We start from the raw sequence: 20,976 nt of genomic DNA, 5'->3' as shown, positions 1-20,976 counted from the left end.
TCATCATCATCATCATCATCATCATCATCATCATCATCATTACCACACACTATTCCTTCAAATTAGTATTGCATTTCAAATCTCTATTACTTCCTCTTTTCCCTCCCTCCTTCTCTCCCTCTCTCTCTCCCTCCTTCCCTCCCTCCCTCCCTCCCTCCCTCCCCTCCTCCCTCTCTATTAATGTTCCCTTAGCGACCCTTCCTTCTCTCCTTCCCTCCTCCCCATCCTCCATTTCTCTCCCTTCCTTCCTTCCTACCTCCCTTTCCCTCTCTTTTTCTCCTCTACCTGTCCTTTAAATTTCCTCCTCTCCCTCCCCTCCTTCCTTCTCTTCATGTCTCTTAATTTCTCTCCCTCCTTCCCTCTTTCTCTCTTTCTTTCTCTTCCTTCTCTCCTACTCCCTTCCTTGTCCAATATAATTCCCTCTACCTGACTTTATTACACTCTCTCTCTCTCTCTCTCTCTCTCTCTCTCTCTCTCTCTCTCTCTCTCTCTCTCTCTCTCTCTCTCTCTCTCTCTCTCTCTCTCTCTCTCCCTAAGCATAAACTATAAGGTACTCATACTAACTTCCTCCTCCTCCTCCTCCTCCTCCTCCTCCTCCTCCTCCTCCTCCTCCTCCTCCTCCTCCTCCTCCTCCTCCTCCTCTGTCAGCAGGACTTCTTCCCTTTACTTAATTACACACACACACACACACACACACACACACACACACACACACACACACACACACACACACACACACACGCCAGAGGACCGGGATTCGATTCCCCGGCCAGGTGGAGATATTTGGGTGTGTCTCCTTTCACGTGTAGCCCCTGTTCACCTAGCAGTGAGTAGGTACGGGATGTAAATCGAGAAGTTGTGACCTTGTTGTCCCGGTGTGTGGTGTGTGCCTGGTCTCAGGCCTATCCGAAGATCGGAAATAATGAGCTCTGAGCTCGTTCCGTAGGGTAACGTCTGGCTGTCTCGTCAGAGACTGCAGCAGATCAAACAGTGAATTACACACACACACACACACACACACACACACACACACACACACACACACACACACACACACACACACACACACACCGTAGGGTAACGTCTGGCTGTTTCGTCAGAGACTGCAGCAGATCAAACAGTGAAACACACACGAGGCGAGGCAAATGGGCAAGCCTCTTAATATGTGGCCCCTGTTCACCTAGCAGTAAATAGGTACGGGATATAACTCGAGGGGTTTTGGCCTCGCTTTCCCGGTGTGTGGAGTGTGTTGTGGTCTCAGTCCTATCCGAAGATCGGTCTATGAGCTCTGAGCTCGCTCCGTAATGGGGAAGACTGGCTGGGTGATCAGCAGAAGACCGAGGTGAATTACACACACACACACAGATTATCACGTTTCATTCTGTTTGGCATTCAGTTAGTGTGTGTGTGTGTGTGTGTGTGTGTGTGTGTGTGTGTGTGTGTGTGTGTGTGTGTGTGTGTGTGTGTGTGTGTGTGTGTGTGTGTAACCTTTAATTCTTTTGCAATTCATCAGTTTGTCTCTTCTCAATATTCTCTCTCTCTCTCTCTCTCTCTCTCTCTCTCTCTCTCTCTCTCTCTCTCTCTCTCTCTCTCCTGAGGTCACCGTCTGAACGACTACTACTACTACTACTACTACTACTACTACCACCACCACCACCACCATCGTCACCACCAATCACCGAGTAATCAGGATAATTACCACCATCACCACCACCATTACCACCTTCATCTCACTTCCGGGAGGAGGAGGAGGAGGAGGAGGAGGAGGAGGAGGAAAATTGATGAAAACCTGGATGGAAATAAGGAAGAGTAAGAACACGGGGAAATAATAGGATGAGGAGGAGGAGGAGGAGGAGGAGGAGGAGGAGGAGGAGGAGGAGGAGGAGGAGGAGGAGGAGGAGGAGGAGGAGGAGGAGGAGGAGGAGGAGGAGGAGGCTGCAATGCGGGCGGACGGAGGTAAACAATGGCTGACAAGAGGAAGGAGGGAAGGTCACGATACCCCAGAGGAAACAAGGGAAAGAGAAAGGGGGAGAGAGAGGGAGAGAGAAAGGGGAAGAATGGTCATGGGTAAGGGGAAAGAAGAAAGGGAGGAGGTAATGGAGAAAGGAGAGGGAGAGGAGATGGAGAGGGGGAGTGCCAAGGCCAGAGACTGGTGACGTCAGCAGATACCCTCTCTCTCTCTCTCTCTCTCTCTCTCTCTCTCTCTCTCTCTCTCTCTCTCTCTCTCTCTCTCTGCGCCGCCACACAGCAGGGTACTCACCGAGTGTCGTATCTTGTTCATGGTGGCGGCGTCCACCACCCCGTACTCCTTGTCAGAGGCCGCAGCGGGACGAGGCGTGGAGTGCCTGCTGTAGGAGCGACTAACCACCACCACGTCTGTGTCGTCGTCGGGGGGCGGCTCCCCCTCCACCACCAGGCGGTCAAGCTTCTCCCGGGAATCAGCACTCAGGTGACTCAGGTAGGTGGTGAAGGTGGCGTCGCCCACCAGGCTGCGTAGGGCCAGTAGGGGCAACAGGGCGGCGGGCTGCAGCTCAACGTCGTGCAGCTTGGCCAGCAAGGCGCGGGCGAGGGGCGCCAGGTCCACGCCACGCAGAGTCTCCTCACGCATCAGGTGCTCCAGGCTCACCATCACCTGGGCACCCACACGCCGACTGCGGTGACTCACGCCGTAGGTGATGATGTCGTCCACCAGGCCCTCGGGGTCCCTGCTGATGGCGGCGTAGGCCTTCAGCAGGCGCAGGGAGGAGCGGCGCAGCAGGTGGCGTGGGTCACCGAGATTGGGCACGAGGTGAGGCAGCACGATGGCCATGCAGGCGTCCAGGTCAGGACCGAGGTAGGGCAGCAGGTCCAGGATGAGCAGCGTGGCCTCGTTGCGGATCTGCCACACCTCGTCAGCCAGCAGCTTGTGCACCTCCTCGAAGAAGCCCAGCTTGTTGAAGGAGGCCGGGACGGTGCCGTGCCGCTTCAGGGCCTCCTTCAGGGACAGGATGAAGTGAATCTTGTCCTTTGGAAGACACGAGTAGTCGGGCGATGCGGAGGAGGGCCTGATTGAGGGTGGTTCCAAGGTCTGGGGGCCATCGGCGGCCCGGGACGCCGCGCGGAAAGACGCCAAGTAGTCTGAGTAGCTTGGGCGGGAGTGCACCGAGCGGGGCGGTGAGGCGGGCAAAGGCAGAGACGCCTGGCATCCCATGGCGGGCGAGGTGGGGGCGTACGAGCCTTCATGGGCGGGCGGGGGCGGGGGCGGTGGCGTGCAGGCGAGGGGCAGAAGCGTCTCGTACGTGTCGTTGGGCGTGGGGAAGTTTTCGAAGGTGGCCATGGCGAGACTCACAAGCTGGCGCCGCTGCGGGGCCCGTCAGAGTCTTCTCCTGAGGCGTCCCCCTCCGCCCCCAGCTCCTGCGCCATGCTCCTCCCCTGCAACACAGCCACGCCACCATTAGCGCACTCTCTCTCTCTCTCTCTCTCTCTCTCTCTCTCTCTCTCTCACACACACACACACACACACACACACACACACACACAAATTAATGCGGAGAATTCCAGACTGCTACAACAGAAACTACTACTACTACTACTACTACTACTACTACTACTATTACTACTGCAAATTTCCTCTTCTTCGTCTTTTTTGTCACATTTCCCCCTTAGACCTGATAGACACAAATAGGAAGAGAGAGGAAAGCAAGGCAATGAGGGAGAAAAGAAAGGGAGGGAGACGGAGGGAGGGAGAAAGGGAGGGAGGGTGACAGGGAGAGTGCAATATGGCTAAGTTATGGAAGGAGGGGAACTGTGTGTGTGTGTGTGTGTGTGTGTGTGTGTGTGTGTGTGTGTGTGTGTGTGTGTGTGTGTGTGTGTGTGTGTGTGTGTGTGTGTGTGTGTGTGTGTGTTACAGTAAAAATAGCAACAAAACTAACCTAAATGCAGACCAATAATTGACAAACACATCGACTGACTCACTCACTCACTTAATACCTAACTGATTGACTGACTGACTGACTGACTAGATGACTGAATGACTTATGAAATGACTGCCTGACTGACTGGTGAACTGACTGACTCACTGAATGCCTACCCGACTTCCTATACCTGACTGACTAACTGGGAGTCTGACTTATTGACTGACTGATAGGTAAATCGATTCACTAACTGACTAATTGGTTGATGAAATGCAAGACAGACTAACTAACTGACGAGGTGAACAAGTGACTGTTAAACTGACCGACCCGGCTAAGAGACAGACAGACAGACAGACAGACAGACAGGCACACTATACACTAAACGACTGACAGACAGGCGATACACAATCAAAAATTAAGAAATACTTCAACAAATCCTCCTCTTTTCTTCCACTACCTCTTCCTCTTCCTCTTCCTCCTCCTCCTCCTCCTCCTCCTCCTCCTCCTCCTCCTCCTTGTCCTTAACCTTCTCCTCTTCCTTCTCTACCCACTTCTCCTCCTCCTCTTTACCATCTCCTATTCTTTCTTTTGCTCTTCACCTTCTCCTTTTTTCTCTTACTTTTTTTTTCATTTTCAACTATTTTATTTTTTTACACGTTACATTCTTACATCAATTCGCCCCTCCACTCTCTCTCTCCCTCTCTCTCTCTCTCTCTCTCTCTCTCTCTCTCTCTCTCTCTCTCTCTCTCTCTCTCTCAAGGTCAAAAAAGAAATTAATGGCCACCCTATCGACTCTCTCAAGTTTAATTACATTTTTGGTGAGACCTGAAATATTTTGACAACTCACTATTATTAATGATTGTGTATTACGTGGAAGTGTGTGTGTGTGTGTGTGTGTGTGTGTGTGTGTGTGTGTGTGTGTGTGTGTGTGTGTGTGTGTGTGTGTGTGTTATTCGTTATTCTTATACATAGCAGCGAATTATTAATACACAAACTGTTATGTATATGAATAAATGGAATAATGTATGATTCATTAAAAAAAGTGAATTATAAGAGAGAGAGAGAGAGAGAGAGAGAGAGAGAGAGAGAGAGAGAGAGAGAGAGAGAGAGAGAGAGAGAGAGAACAACCACCACTACCACCAATCATTGTCAAGAAGGAGGAAGAAGAAAAAAAGAACAAGAAAACCAGAACACGACGAAGATCAAGAAAAAGAAGAATGGAATGCATAAAAAGAGAGAGAGAGAGAGAGAGAGAGAGAGAGAGAGAGAGAGAGAGAGAGTGAAGAGCAGAGAGGAGAGAGGAAGTCATTCACACACACACACACACACACACACACACACACACACACACACACACACACACACACACACACACACTTGACTAATTCACTACGACATTTCCTAGCGGTCCAGTGACATTTGAAGGTCGAAATTACACGGCAGGGAGAGAGAGAGAGAGAGAGAGAGAGAGAGAGAGAGAGAGAGAGAGAGAGAGAGAGAGAGAGAGAGAGAGAGAGAGAGAGTCAAAAGAACACACCTTAAAATTTCAATAACGATGATCCACGAACATTCTCTCTCTCTCTCTCTCTCTCTCTCTCTCTCTCCAGTCATCCTTACACTCGGTTATACATTTAATTTCTAATCCTTTTGTCTATCCTATGTATCTATTCACCTATCTATCCATCTATTTATCTATCTATACCCATCTATCTAACAATTTATATATTTCACATATACACCCATCTACCAACATACAATATCTATCTATCTACCTCTCTTTTATATAAACATCCACATCTGTCGATCCATTTACCCATCTACCTGTCTGTCTTTACCTACCAATCCTTTTATCTACTTACCTATTCCTGTTTGTTTATATATACGTGTCTACCTGAACTGCCTTTCTAAATATATCTTGACCTTATATCCAACGGAGGAGGAGGAGGAGGAAAAGAAGGAGGAGGAGGAGGAGGAGGAAAAGGAGGAGGAGGAGGAGGAGGAAAAGGAAGAGGAGGAAAATGAGGAGGAGGAGGAGGAGGAGGAGGAGGAGGAGGAGGAGGAGGAGGAGGAGGAGGAAAAGGAGGAGGAGGAGAAGGAGGAGGAGGAAAAGGAGGAGAAGGAGGAGGAGGAGGAAGAAAAAGAGGAAAAGGAGGAAAAGGAGGAAGAGGAGAAAGAGGAAGAGGAGGAGGAGGAAGAAAAAGAGGAAAAGAAGGAAAAGGAGGAAAAAGGGAGGAGGAGGAGGAGGAGGAGGAGGAGGAGGAGGAGGAGGAGGAGGAGGAGGAGGAGGAGGAGGAGGATCTCATCACTACCACCATCACCACCATCAATTTCTTCCTGTTACGCTAATGCGAGATTTTTTTCTTTATTGTTATTATTTTCATTTTCTACTTCTAATTGTGTTTTGCTTACTTATTTTTTGGTAGGTGAGTTTTTTTTGGGGAATAGATGATGATGATGATGATGATGATGATGATGATGATGATGATGATGCGGCGTCCGTCACTATCAATCAATCTTACACTTACTGGCTGGCTGATCACTACAACACCTTTCCTAGTAAACTCTGGAACTCCCTGCCTGCTTCTGTATTTACAACTTCCTATGACTTGAGTCCATTTAGAGAGAAAGCTTTCAAGACATTTTTCCCTTTTTTTTTTTTTGTGGGGATGGGGCTAACTCTCTCGGACCTGCAAGGGGACTGGCAACTAAGTGAACCTTTATTTCCGTTTTATGTTGTCCTCGGTCAGCTTTTTTCCTCTAAGATAAAAAAAATAATAACAAATTGTTACCTCGAAAACTGCCAACAATCTACAGTCACGTTTAAATCGATGGTGCCAAGAAAAAAAAACGTCTTTGTTACTCATGTTTACTCTCTCTCTCTCTCTCTCTCTCTCTCTCTCTCTCTCTCTCTCTCTCTCTCTCGTTTTAGCTGAAGCGTCACGATACTTGATTATTATCTTTGCCGAATATTCTTTTTTTTTTACGATGTGCTCTGGTTCTTAGGTGGAGTGCAGGAGGAATATCATAGACTCCAGTCGTTGTTAAGTGATCGGTCATTTGGGAGAGTTGAAAAAATTATATTTATAGATAGGGATGACAACTGGATGTTGCTGTTGCTGCTATTGCTGCTGCTGCTACTATTACTTCTACTGCTACTGCTACTGCTACTACTACTACTACTACTACTACTGCTGCTGCTGCTGCTGCTGCTGCTGCTACTTCTACTACTAGTGCTCTTGCTACTGCTACTACTACTACAACTACACTACTACTACTACTACTACTACTACTACTACAACTATTCTTTCTTCTACTATCACTACTACTACTACTACTATTTACTGCTACTGCTACTACTACTACTACTACTACTACTACTACTACTACTACTACTGTTACTACTACTACTATTACTACTACTACTACTACTACTACTACTACTACTACTACTACTACTACTACTACTACTACTACTACTACTACTATTACTAACAACAACAACAACAACAACAACAACAACAATGGAAATAATAATAATAATAATGACAATACTAATAATAATAACAATAATAATAATAATAATAATAATAATAATAATAATAATAATAATAATAATAATAATAATAATAAACAAACAACCAGCTAAACAAACAAAACACAACAAAACAAACAAAAAGAATCAAGAACACACACACACACACACACACACACACACACACACACACACACACACACACACACACACACAGGATTACCTTCACACGGGCATCCTTCGTGACCGTGGCTCCTGGTGTCCACGGGATGGGATGATCACCACAACACACACACAAACAGACACACACGCACAAAGATACACGCACACCACACCACACCACCGCAGCGCCACACGTATCACCACGCCACGGCCTCACTAACTCACTAACACTGACTCGCAATTATAATCTTTTCAAGCGCGGCCACAAAAGTCATATATTAAATTGTCACTTCGTTTTCTATCACTCGATTTTCTGTCACTTATTCGTCCCCTCTCCCCTCCCGCGTATTTTTCGTTACCAGTGACATGGGGAGAGAAGTTCTGTGAGAGATAAATAGGAGGAAAGGAGTGAGAAAACTGACGTGTAATAGTTTTGAGAGGAAAGTATACATTATCAATAGATCTTTAAGAAGCGTGAGGGATGAAAGTTCTGCATGTGAAGGATGAGTAACGAAGGAAAGGGAAAGAGAAAGGGACGAGCTATGAGAAGTGAAATACAGTGTGTTTTTAGAGAAAGAAATATAGTATTAACAGAAACAGAATAAAAGCGTGAAAAGAAAGAATAGATGAGAAACAGAAGGTTGTAATAAGTTCAAGTTGACGTACAGAAAGGAATTCAGCACGGTGAATAGTTAATATGAATGAAAAATAACAGAAAAGACTGAAGTGAACTGGAGGCAATTGACTAAAAGGTGATAATGAATTGACAACGAGGCAAAGTGGAGATGAAAAAGAAAAAAAAAAGAGAGATTGGAGAAGCGGTAATGGCAAAATGGAAACAGTGATATGAATTTGAGAGATTTTGATGAGTGAAGGAAAGTGTTTGTGAGGCTGAGGGACGAAGGGAAGGTTAGGACAGTGACGAGGTGAGTCAGTGGAATTAAAACTGAGAATAGTACGTATTGTGACGAAAATTAAGAAACAAGAAAAAAAAGTGTTCTGGACTTTGGAGTTAGAAAATAAAGACGATGAATGGTAAACGTTAGCACTTTACAAAACACTGAAAGAGGAACACGAGGGAGATACAGCCCTCATAAATGAAAAGAAGAACAATTAAAAAATCTAGAAACGCACAAATGTTGAGTGTCAAGAAAGATTAGTTAGGTTAGCACGAGGGTGAGACGTGGAAGGAAAAGAATAAAAAGAATGAGTGAATGAATGACACAAACAATGAAATAAAAAGAAAAAGTTTTAAGAATATCTAGAATTAGTAACATTAGCACAAAAGTTAAACGCGAGAAAAAAAAATAAAAGGAACTGGTGGTACAGCGAGGAATGGTACAAATAGTGAACCAAAAAAAATTAATTAAGAATGGAAAGATTAGGAATGTTAACACGAGGACGAGGCGTGAGATAGGAGGAGAGAAGAGGGGCGGAGGGTGCACTGCTAACCGACACAGCGAAGAAGTAGTAGCAGCAGTAGCACCAGTAGCAGCAGCAGTGTGGGCTGAGCACTGACTGAGGGCACCACACGCACACCGCCGGACTCCACCACCAACACCACCACCACCACCACCACCACTACCTCTACCTCCACCTCCTCTAAGCCACCTCCAGCCATCATCGATCATCCCCCTCCCTCTCTCCTCCCCGCCCCATTCCACCTTTCCTTACGTCGTCTGCGTTAGGGCGATCACCAACTTCGCCACACTCTCTCATTGCTGTACCGTGCCGCACCTCTATCCCACGAGAGAGAGAGAGAGAGAGAGAGAGAGAGAGAGAGAGAGAGAGAGAGAGAGAGAGAGAGAGAGAGAGAGAGAGAGAGAGAGAGAAAACTATGCGATCGAAGAAGTATTGATAAAATCTTATAATGCTTGCAATGTCAAGGAATTTGGCTTCCTAAGAACACTAAAACTCAGAACAGTTCAATGTGGAAGTTTGAAAATGAGAGAGAGAGAGAGAGAGAGAGAGAGAGAGAGAGAGAGAGAGAGAGAGAGAGAGAGAGAGACAACATGAAATTGACTCTAATCCCAAATACATGTGTTATTAAATACGCTCACACACACACACACACACACACACACACACACACACACACACACACACACATCTATGAGTGAGGCTATATGAAGAGAAGTGATGGTCTGAAACACGGCAAGTAACGCCTTTGACATACATTCATACATAAAGACAGACAAAGAAACAGATCAAAACAAAAACAAAACAAAGAAAATAAATGAAAAAAAGAAAGAACCAGCACGTGCATACATGAGCGATTACGAATGTGTGGAATGATATGAGGAATGATAATAAAAAAAAACGGTGAGACATGCACGGCGCGAACAGCAATGCACCGCAATAACACTGCCCACAAAAAGACGCCAATTATTCATTACATTTCGCGGAAGACATCAACAACGTAAGAGCGCGCGGTGGGGAGGAACACACACACACACACGAAAAAATAACATACATATACAAACTTTTGAAATAATGTAAGAAAAATTTATATATTCTAAGCAGAAAATAATGTTACAATAATAATAATAATAATAACAAAAATAATAATGAAAATAAAGTTCAAATCAATAAATAGCAAAGCGCACTGAAAAAAAATATATATAAGAACACTTTAACAATAACAATAAAGCAAATACATGAATAAAAAGAATAAAAAAAAATCATCTTGCATTTCTCAAGTGAATACACGAGGTTAAAAGAAATACAATAAGCAAACAAGTAAGAAAGAAAGAAAGAAAATAAACAACGCACTTGAAGAAAATTCCATACTACACTCTCTCTCTCTCTCTCTCTCTCTCTCTGACAACACACTTCAGTATTAACTCATAAAAAGAAAGAAAAAAAGAAATAATCACATGAGCAACATTTTCTTTCCAAACACCAACAAAAAAAATAGAAAACAATAACAATAACGACAAATGAGGTCACAACACACACACACACACACACACACACACACACACACACACACACTACTAGGTCAGAGGTCAGGCAGAGAGGTCACAGACAAGACACGGAGGAAAGGGAGGAAGGGAGACAAGGGGGGGAGAAAGAGAGGGAGGAAAGATAAAACAAGGGTCGGATGTTTGGAAGGAAAGAAGGGAGGTTAAGAGAAAGAAAGACGAGGTGTGGGGAGAAAAGGAGGGAGGGGGAGGAGAGATAAGGGGGAAGGGAGTGGTGAGAGGAGAGAAAAGAAAGATAAGGATAAGAAAGAGAGAGAGAGAGAGAGAGAGAGAGAGAGAGAGAGAGAGAGAGAGAGAGAGAAACATGACGAGTAAAGGAAGAGAAAAAACAAAGAAAAAAAACAGTAACCAAGAATACACCAAAGAAACCAGAGAGAGAGAGAGAGAGAGAGAGAGAGAGAGAGAGAGAGAGAGAGAGAGAGAGAGAGAGAGAGAGCGCTGGTCTGAATATGCATCATGAGGTGAGACAAGGAGAGCCGCCGTGAATCTTGCTCCACGCTCACACAATCACGTGTTGTCATGAACGAATAAATTGTCGGGGGTGGAAAATTTTCTCGTGTGATGGACAGCTATTAGGTGGCGGTGGCGGTGGTGGTGGTGGTGGGTGAGGAAGAATGAAGAGGAGAAGAAGGAAGGAGTTGAAGGGAACTGGAGGGTGAGGAGGAGAAGGAAGGAGTGGAAGGGAACTGGAGGGTGAGGAAGAAGGAAGAGAGAGATGAAGTGAAAGGGAACTGGAAGGTGAGGAAGAAGAGGGAAAAAACTAGTAGAGGATAAAGAAGAAAGAGAGGAAAGGAATTGAAAGGTTAGAAGAGGGTGACGAAGAAGGAAAAGAGGGAAGAAGTAGGTGGGTGAATAGGAGGGAAGACAGGGAGGGAATTGGAGGGAAATGGAGGGTGAGGAAGAAGGAAGAGAGGGAAGGAATTAGTGATGGTGTTAATGGGGAAGGCTGGATACAAGTTAGTGGTGATGGTGATAATTATAAAGAGGGTGAGCAGTGGTGAGGTGATGAGGAACAGCTAATGACCAGGCTAGGATGGATAATGAATAGGTGATGAGACTGGTGACGTTGGTAGTTGGAATAGGCAATGTGATGGTGGTGGTGATAAGAATGATGGGTGGTGGTGGCAGTGGTGGTGGTGGAGCAGGTGGTGATCAGATAATGGAGATGAGCATACCACACGTGGCTACAATTAACTAATGAACCAACAACAGCCACACAGGTGCATGTTGACAAATGGGTATGGAGGAGCAGTTAAATATAGGTCAGTGTGTGTGTGTGTGTGTGTGTAGGTCAATATTCTGCGCAAGCCAAATAAATAAGCAAGTACGTACTCACTTCTTGCTAAAAATAAATAATCAACAACAACAACAACAACAACAACAACAGCAACAAACATGGCTGTATTTGATTTTATATCTAGTTGCTATACACGACAAGTTTGAGAAAGAACACTAACACACACACACACACACACACACACACACACACACACACACACACACACTGGCAAACCCCCTCAAAAATACAGCTTCCTACCAAACCTTGTCAACAACAGCTAAGTCAAATCAATAGATGGCAGGAAGCACAATATTCTTCCTCCTCCTCCTCCTCCTCCTCCTACTCCTCTTGTTCCTCCAATACTAAGCTATACCACTCCTACTCCTCTTCCTCCTCCTCCTCCTCCTCCTCATTCTCGTTCCTCCATTATCAAGGCCAGCAACTCACTACACCATATCTTCAAAATCTGTAAAAATAAAAAAAAAACTTTGAAGTAAATAATGAAAACCAATCCATTACTTGAAGAAAAACGTAAGTGAAAATACAAATGCAAGACAAGTAAATAAAAATAGACATGAATATCAAACCATACCACATGTAAAATGAATAAGTGACTAAATAAGTAAAACATAAATAAAGAAAAAAAATGTACAGGTCTGAACAAAAGATCAATCCATCTCCACATTACTTTAAAACTGGCAAGATCATGGACTCACTGAAGGAAGAGAGTGTAAGAGTGTCCTGCTTGACTCACCTACAGAGCAAGCAGGGCAGGGCAGGGCAGGGCAGGGCAGTGTGGTGGTGGGGAGCAGCTGTCTGTTGAGGCAGGGCTGTGTGTCACCAGTACTGATCACTCCTGGCTGAAACAAGTGTGCACCTCATGTACTTGTGTGCCTCTGTAACAGCATGGCATGGGTTAGTAGTGTTGAGAGATGGGAGATAAAGAGCTAATATGTGAAAGTGATTCTTGTGCTGCTTGTTACCTTCCTTCATTTTCTTGATCATCTTGACAGTGCAGTGAGTCCTAAACAGTAGATACACTCTCAATGTTATTAAGACAGTATCCAAGGGTTTGTCCTTAGTGTAGTGAAATGTGAGGACTCAGACTGCTATGAAGGATATTACTGTTTGTCTTTGGTAGAATGTATGACAATTAACATTAAAGAACACAATTAGTACCATGCAGACTGTCTTTAATGAAGTGAAAATTAGCATTAAAAATGCAGAAGAAAATTAGTATGTGATGACTACTATGTACTATGTATGAAGTGAAAAATTAGTTTAATATCATGAATGCAAAATAAAAGGTCTTTAGTTATACAAAAACTAGCTACTGTTGCAAATCTTCTACAGAAATTAAAAAGAAATGAGCCCTTAGGAGTGATAATCTACTCATGCTAAAAAGAATAAGATTAAAATGACAGAAGCCTTTATGTCAATATCTGGCTGAATAAATCACTAGTAAATGTTAATAGCATGAAAACACCAGTTCTGTGGAGACTCCAAGAATTTATTTTGGTCAAACTCCAACATACATATTGAGTCTCTCATACACACACACACACACACACACCACGTAGTGTAGTGGTTAGCACGCTCGACTCACAATCGAGAGGGCCAGGGTTCGAATCCCGGTAAGCGGCGAGGCAAATGGGCAAGCCTCTTAATGTGTGGCCCCTGTTCACCTAGCAGTAAATAGGTACAGGATGTAACTTGAGGGGTTGTGGCCTTGCTTTCCCGGTGTGTGGAGTGTGTTACGTGGTCTCAGTCCTACACGAAGATCGGTCTATGAGCTCTGAGCTCGCTCCGTAATGGGGAAGACTGGCTGGGTGACCAGCAGGCGACCGAGGTGAATCACTGTCTCTAAGAAATGCACTTCATCCTCAATACATTTTAACCACCATCTAGTGAAGACTGACTATCATATGACTATTCCTCTGGTCCCTCGCTGGCTGCACCACCACACCAGGCAGAGCAGTTACACGTTTTCTTTCAGCAGGTGACAAAGGTGTCCTGCCTCCTGATCCATGTGATAGACCAGCACCATTCAGGTAATGCACATATAGAAGTACTGATATCAACTTCTGCAGGATATCCTCATAAAAAAATATGTAGATATTAACAATATCAATAAAACTCACATCAGTTAATGTGTTTTTATCACAGTTGGTATTCAGATACACATCCACATCCTCACTAACAAGAAAAGAATGGTTTGGATACACTGTTTGCTAGTTCGTGGTAAAGTCCTGCCCATCACTTGGCAGGCTGAGGGTTGTGCCACATTCAGGAGCAAAGCCTTTCACTTATCACTACCACTGTCTTCCCTGATAAATGTGAATAACCTCTGCTTTATTCACATAATAAACTCTAAGCTGTGTCTGAGTGGGCAACAACTGAAAATCACAAATCCAGCATGTCATCTCTAAAACTATGGCTGAATTACACAGACATTACACAAACATTTGTCTCATTGCTGCCTGACTGAGTGCAGAAATGTATCACTTTCTTGGTCCACAAACAACATAATTACAAAAAAATGCATACTTCATCTGTTTGTGCAATGACTGATTCCATATACAGTAAACATTCATAAAGTGAGGCTTGACACAGACCACCCTAAAGCGGCAGTTCCCCTCATACTGCTGTGATGTGTGTGCCTTTGCATTACATTGGCAACATACACAAATGCTATGGTACTTTCAATACAGTGCATCATTAGTTCATACAAGCAAAGAACTTGTAAAAATTAGAATAAGTACAGTTGTGCTTGAGAGACAGCATAGTTCATCTTACTATGACTAGAATGTTATCTTTCTTTTCAACCTCATTAGAAATAAACAAGGTACATTCACTATTTTTCATACTGTTTTATTGCTTTGGTTTTGATCTTTGCTGCTTATGACTAGAATGTTACCTTTCCTTCTGCCCACTAAGCAGAAACAGAGGGTACACTTATTATTCTCTATACTGCATTCTGCTGCTCTTGTTTTCATTTTGTTACTTGTATGTAAAACAATACCTAACAGATCATTAATTTGCCTGATTTTACAAAAATTCCTTACAATAATACTTTTACATCAAAATCTCTTTCACTCACATTCATACATCACATAAATAAAATAGAATAATAAATAACTTTCTTATGTGCTTTCAACACGAGAAGGGATGGACAAATTTCTGGTGTCCTGACGAACTGGACGGCTGGATGGACGGAAGGAGAGGTAGTGGGGGACAATGCAAGTACAACCACGTGTTAGCCTACTGGAAAGATCACCCACACCACATTTGGCCTTCACTCTACAGGTTAAGAATCCTTCATTCAGTGCTCAGGACAACAGGTATTTTGATTTCAAATTTTTGTGGACTTTGGAAATACAACTACACACACAAAAATCTATATATGATTGGGTTATATTCTGAGACACATAAGATGAATAAAAGATATTGCTCATAAATTTTCCAAAAAGTATAAATTAATGATGCATACCAAAAAATATGTCACCACACATTCCATTACCATTAGGATTATTTCATACAGCAATATCATTTTATAACATTACTGTACTGTCTACTTGTTATGCTGGTATGAAAAATTAAAGCAAGTTAACACATAATGTTGCCACTCAAAAAACTCAAGGATTCCTGAGATCTCTTTGTTCTAGTCTCTGCTATAGGAGTCTCAACCTGTAAGGACACTAAACACACACACACACACACACACACACACACACACACACACACACACACACACACACACAGAGTAAGGGAGCATTAACACAGCAAACTACTTAGTCTTACATTGACAGTTACAACACAATCCACACACCACCACCAAATCTTCACTACACTAACATCACCCACACACAGGGTTAGTGCACTACCACACACCATACTGGCTTTCACTTTAAAAATATATATATATATATATATATATATATATATATATATATATATATATATATATATATATATATATATATATATATATATATATATATATATAAATACACATATAGCCAGTTAATGTTAGTGAACACCACACAGACCTTCACCATATCAACACCACATACAAAGAGTTAGTAGATTCAACACTCACCACACCCACCCTATCTATATCAACACCATACAAAGGGTTAAGAGAAGGCAGACACCATACAGGCCCTTACAGTGTTAATACCTCATGATATGCAGATTCATACATATTTACTAAGTATTTCTATAGCATTATTCTGATACTAATGCTATCAGGCACTAAGGATGATTGTTGTGTTGATGGTTCTTTTACCAAAATGAGACATACTTTGAGAAAGACATACATAACGAACAATACTGTCTTTGTACTAAAAGCTGTATTACTAATGCTGCTCATGATGCACAGACTCAAACAAGTATTTTTTTAATGCTGTCACATCAAAGAAATGCTTGGAAGTAAAAAAGATATATATGTTTATAATGAGGATACTTCTAATCAACATACATTTCTTTGAATAATATACAGCAAGAAAATAATATTTGTATTTTGTACTCTAAATGAGATCAATGATGAATAAAAATTTAAGGAATATTGCAAAACACAAGGGCAATTGTTGTAAATAAAAAGAACTGATAACTTAAAGGAACATAAAGGAATTTGAAAGAAGCCAGCTGGCCTACACATGGCAGTCCCTCTGTGAAACATATCCTGTTTTCCAGGTTATTGTTCAGTAGGTAATGAAAATTGAGGTCCAAGCACCATAGCACCACCTGCTAAGCCTGGCTAGACTCTGACCTACCAGTGAGCTAGGCAGGACAGGGCTGTGGTAAGCATGGCACTACTTGCTGTGGCTGTGCTGGAGTGCATCAAGCAGGGCGTCAGTGTGGGGGTCCGGCACCACTGCCAGCCATGCTAACACTGCCAGGGAGGTCCGTGCCACACACATCCACCGCCACCAGTCCACAAGGTCTGATACCTGTAAGGGAAAGAAATATTTAATTACAAGTGAATTACAATCTACACATTATACTCCTTAAAACTCTTTATGAATATCAATTTTCAAAATAGGGTCAACTATAATGTGTATAATCCTATAACATGATCTTTCACATTCCTCTCTCAAATATTATCAACACGGTTCATAATTATGAATGTCCTTCTGAACATTACGGTAAAAGCATTCCTTATAACTAGTCATCACTATTAGTTCCAATAGCAAACACTAACATGCTCACCTTCTCTTCTGACACCACTTCATCAACATAATTTGAATAATTGATGAGGACATTCTCAGCACGCACCGCTACCAGGGACAGCACCATGCAGGAAATATACAGCGCTGGGGTCCAGGGCATCCTGATCCCGTGGCCAGAGAACACACCCACTCCTATGAGGTCACACCTGCCACAGAGAAATGTAGACGTCTCAAACCTCTATGCAAGTCTGTATCCGATGGACTCTAAATACTCATGTTTGTGGTGTATTTGTTGAATTGACTGTATAGTACCAGTCTGTTGGGAGGTATTTGGAAAAATATGAGAAAGAAAACCACATAAGAAAATACAGGAAGCTGCAAGAAACTATCAGGCCTACACATGACAATCCCTGTACAAAATATGCCTACCCACATCTGTAAAACACCATAAGGGAGCAAAAAAGAAAAAAGAAAGAAGAAAAATTAGAAGAATAACAATAAGAACAAGAAGAATAAAAAAAGAACAAAACCAAGAAACAGAAGAAAATGAAAAAAGAAAAATTGATGGTAATAATGATGTTTGGAGGTAACACAAGTCTCTCTTCCCTCACTGACCTGTCAAAGGCTGCCACCAGACACAGAGAGGTAAGGAACAGCACAAGGCCAAAGAACACCTGAGCCACAGTGGGCGGGTACACCCTCTGCAGCTTGCTTGCATCACCCTCCAGCAGGAAAATCTGAGGAGAAATTAGGAGAAATATTTCAAGAGTCATAGCATCAGCAGTTTTTTCCTTCAACAATACAACATTCAGAGAGAGAGAGAGAGAGAGAGAGAGAGAGAGAGAGAGAGAGAGAGAGAGAGAGAGAGAGAGAGAGAGAGAGAGAGAGAGGAAAATCTAATAAATACAGTCAAATTCAGCCATCACCCACCATGAGGCAGTGTGCCAAGGTGAGGCCAGCCAGCAAGCCTTGGCACAGCACAGAGAAGGTCCTGAACCCACTCTGCAGAAAGATAGCATGAGAACTTGGAGTGGAAGCTTCACTGGTGTCTCGGAGCTCCTCGTTCTTCCTCTGCACGCCCTCCATGTCATTCCTTGCTATGACAAAACCACCCAGCTTCTCCTGATATATGGTGCTGATGGTGCCTGCTGGGTTAATGGTGGTGTTGAAGAGCAAAGCAGGAGCAGACAAGACACACTGTTCCTCTTCCTTCCCATTGCCAATGACATCCTCCTCCATCTGCTGCAACTGGACGGTGATGTACGACTCATTGTTTGTGCTGCCTCCAACAACCACATGAGGATTTTTTTTCCTGCGGTCTTTCTTCTTCTTGGTGGGGAGCATCTTGCTCATCTCAGGGGAGGATATGGGTGGGGCTGATGGTGTGTAGTCTGCCTGCTCTGTCTTCTCCTCTCCCTCCTCCATTTTCCTGGGTGTTTCTCCTGCGACTTTCAATGATTTGGTTTCAAACTTGTCATTCAGGACCTGTGCCTTGTCCCTGTCCTTCAGAGACCTGAGGGTCTCCCCCCCTGGCTTGACACACTGAGGTTCTGGCAGGTTCTTCTCAGGCTTCTGCTCAAAGTGACCTAAAGACGACCTCCTCTTTTCTTTCAGCGGTGTCATCTCTGGCTCCTTGGACTTCACGCTGGCCTCCTCTATCAGGGCCGACAGCTTAGAGGAGAGCAAATCAGACTCACTGTCCTGGTGAACCTTCTCATTTTTGTGGCTGAAGTCATGTGGAGGTGATGATCCAGACGGCTCTCGAAAGAAGGGATTCCTGCCTTCAGGAGAGTCTGCTGAGGGTTCCCACTTGGAGTCTCTTCGGTGGCGGGATGACTTTCTCGGGGGCGATTCAATCTCCACAGCGAGAGACTTCTCAAATGACTCTTTGGACTTCATCTCCCACCGGCGCCGACGGCTGCCGCCACCACTGCTCCTGGCTGAGGCTGTCCTTGGTGCCTCTCGCATCCTGAGCCTGTTCTGGAAAAGTCATTCATGGTAATTTAAAGGTAATTTTTCCTCTTCAGACATTCAGAATTGCTGTAAAAGTGGTACAGTATTCAGTGTTTTCATCCTTGTGAGAAAATATTGTTTCAAGATGTGCAGAAAATAAGTTGAAGGAAAATTCTTATTGAAATGAGTATTGGTTGAAACTACAAATTTACCAATGCCTAATAATAATGATGATGATGACAATAATAATAATAAATACAAAAAACTACTGAATTATGATGAACAAGTAATTTCCACTAGTAACAACATCTGAGCGCTGGGGTGAGGTAGCAGGTGAGTGTTGTTGGTGTAGGTGACAGAACAATGAAGCACAACTGAATCACCTTAGCCTGATCACCAGCGTCAGTGTGTCTTGGCTAAGCTCTGATAAAATGCAAAACTACCACAAAAAACTCGATCATCACCCGGCCTTCACTGTTTATGAGAGAAGGCAAGACAGAGCACCACATGCCACAACACCTCACCACTCGGGCGATAGGCAAGTGTCCGTTCCTTGCACCGCTGCCGCCACACACTGACTCTGGGATAGGGTGATACTTATGTGGTATACAGTACAAGTCAAGTCAAGACAACCTGATAGTACGACCAGTCATTCACGTGGCAACAGCCTTGTGTCGTGCTAAGGTTGGGAACAACCATTATTGACCGCCAACCTTGACCTTGCTCGCCAGGAATGCGGGATGACCTCAGCCTTCACCACTAATGACTCATCGACACTCACCAACTATGTCACTAATGGCAACCTTCCTGCTGACACACACACACACACACACACACACACACACACACACACACACACAGCACTCCCAGCAGCAAGTAAACAGTAAACACTCACCGCTTTTGTGATGTTTAGGATTCGAGATTCTTTGCAACGGCGTTGGTTCGGCGATATTCCTTCCTAATTTTATTTGCCTCAAGTTTTATATACTACTAATATATTACTTCATTTTCTTCATCTTATTTTCGTTTCTATCTCCAAATAGTAATAGTTTTATACTTTTTGTTATTTTCCCTTGTTCTATAGAGGTACTATCTACCGACTGCCTCTGAACTAATCAGCGCGCAGTTTAAAATCCTTTTGCGTTGCGTATATTCTATCCAAGAGAGGAGTGAGTACTCTCTACCTCCTATAGCTCAGTCCCCTTCTGTTTCTGCTGTCTTTGTCTTTCTGTCCTTTCTTGGGCAGCCAGGGTTTTTACCCTTCAGGGATACCAGGTCCCTGCCCAAGGCTGACCTAGCTGGTTGGGATGGAGCTTGCAACTCCTCCCTGTAAAAAAAAAGTCCACAGCCGCTACCAGAGTCGGAGGTAGAGGTCGAGGTCGAGGCTCTAGGCGTGGGCGAGCCTCTTGCCACGATCCCAATCCGGTTTTGCTGGGGGAGGTCCAACCGTGCAAACACCTCGGATGCCAAAGCATCAGAGGGGCTTGCCTACCCGTATGACGGATGCAAGGGAAAGCTTGCGATATCCCTGCGTCCTGAGAGAGGGACGGGAGGATCCCCTCACCCTACTTTCACCTTTCGGGGTGGCGGTGGGGTTGCAGACGTGGTGCCTGCCCATTGAAGTATTCACGAGGTAAACCTTCGGATGTAGGCTCCTGGAACGTCCTGAGTCTCTCAGAGGATCAACGAGTGTCTCATCTATCAGATGAGCTCAGTAGATGGTGGAGCTCTCTGAGACAAGGAGGCCTGGCAGTGGCGAGACCAGTAGCAAAGGTTTTACTTACTATTGGCCCAGCATGAGCAATTGTCATCATGTCAAGGGGGTAGCCATAGGCGTCTCCAACAGACTGCAGCCGTCTGTTTTTTTTTTTTTTTTTTTTAATTTATACCATGTGGGCTTTTCACGGAATTTCTGGGCTAAAGGGGATACTTTTTGGGGCACCTCCTATCTCAAAGCCCACCCACTAGGAAACCGTTGCCCTGAGTGAGGAAGCCCAACCTA

General features: G+C 44.0%; 2 protein-coding genes across 24 annotated transcripts in view; both read right to left on the bottom strand.

The window, feature by feature from the left end:
- The window catches only part of LOC123505509 (TOG array regulator of axonemal microtubules protein 1-like), a 73,877-nt gene extending 61,559 nt beyond the window's left edge, over positions 1-12,318 (bottom strand). For 12 of the 18 annotated variants that reach the window (XR_006675173.1, XR_006675174.1, XR_006675175.1 and 9 more), the window contains exons 1-2: positions 7,649-10,031; positions 2,261-3,411 (exon numbers count right to left, since the gene is read on the bottom strand). Coding sequence is in view for 13 of the 18 variants with exons in the window: in XM_045256862.1 (XP_045112797.1) it covers positions 2,261-3,316 (1,056 nt within the window). In the remaining 5 variants the exon portion in view is untranslated. Of the gene's footprint in view, positions 1-2,260; positions 3,412-7,648; positions 10,033-12,297 lie in introns of those variants that run through there. The other 6 variants (XR_006675176.1, XM_045256873.1, XM_045256868.1 and 3 more) reach the window with 3 other exon arrangements.
- A 286-nt stretch (positions 12,319-12,604) lies between these two features.
- LOC123505508 (transmembrane protein 237A-like) lies at positions 12,605-19,905 on the bottom strand. Of its 6 annotated transcripts, XM_045256857.1 has the most exons (6): positions 19,608-19,857; positions 17,952-19,001; positions 17,637-17,758; positions 17,062-17,227; positions 16,626-16,802; positions 12,605-12,710 (listed from the first exon to the last, which is right to left on the bottom strand). In XM_045256857.1, exons 1-5 carry the CDS (start codon positions 19,671-19,673, stop codon positions 16,665-16,667), a joined length of 1,542 nt encoding a protein of 513 aa, XP_045112792.1. In that variant the 5' UTR covers positions 19,674-19,857; the 3' UTR covers positions 12,605-12,710; positions 16,626-16,664. The 6 variants fall into 6 exon arrangements, with proteins under 6 accessions (XP_045112792.1, XP_045112793.1, XP_045112796.1 ...); XM_045256858.1 differs by having other exon boundaries at positions 17,952-19,857; XM_045256861.1 differs by lacking the exons at positions 12,605-12,710; positions 19,608-19,857 and adding an exon at positions 19,870-19,905 and having other exon boundaries at positions 13,995-16,802.
- Between the last annotated feature and the right edge of the window lie 1,071 nt (positions 19,906-20,976).

This window comes from Portunus trituberculatus, chromosome 18 (genome assembly GCF_017591435.1).
Source record: "Portunus trituberculatus isolate SZX2019 chromosome 18, ASM1759143v1, whole genome shotgun sequence".
NCBI lineage: Eukaryota > Metazoa > Arthropoda > Malacostraca > Decapoda > Portunidae > Portunus > Portunus trituberculatus.
Note: the sequence above shows the minus strand (reverse complement) of the source record. Positions and strands in the feature narration are given on the sequence as shown.

Excerpts from the sequence above, each read along its gene's own strand:
- LOC123505508 (XM_045256857.1), bottom strand. The coding sequence starts at position 19,673 with ATGGTTGTTCCCAACCTTAGCACGACACAAGGCTGTTGCCACGTGAAT. Across the intron at positions 19,002-19,607 it reads ATGACTGGTCGTACTATCAG|AACAGGCTCAGGATGCGAGA; the intron begins GTTGTCTTGACT and ends TGACTTTTCCAG. Across the intron at positions 17,228-17,636 it reads CTGGTGGCAGCCTTTGACAG|GTGTGACCTCATAGGAGTGG; the intron begins GTCAGTGAGGGA and ends TCTCTGTGGCAG.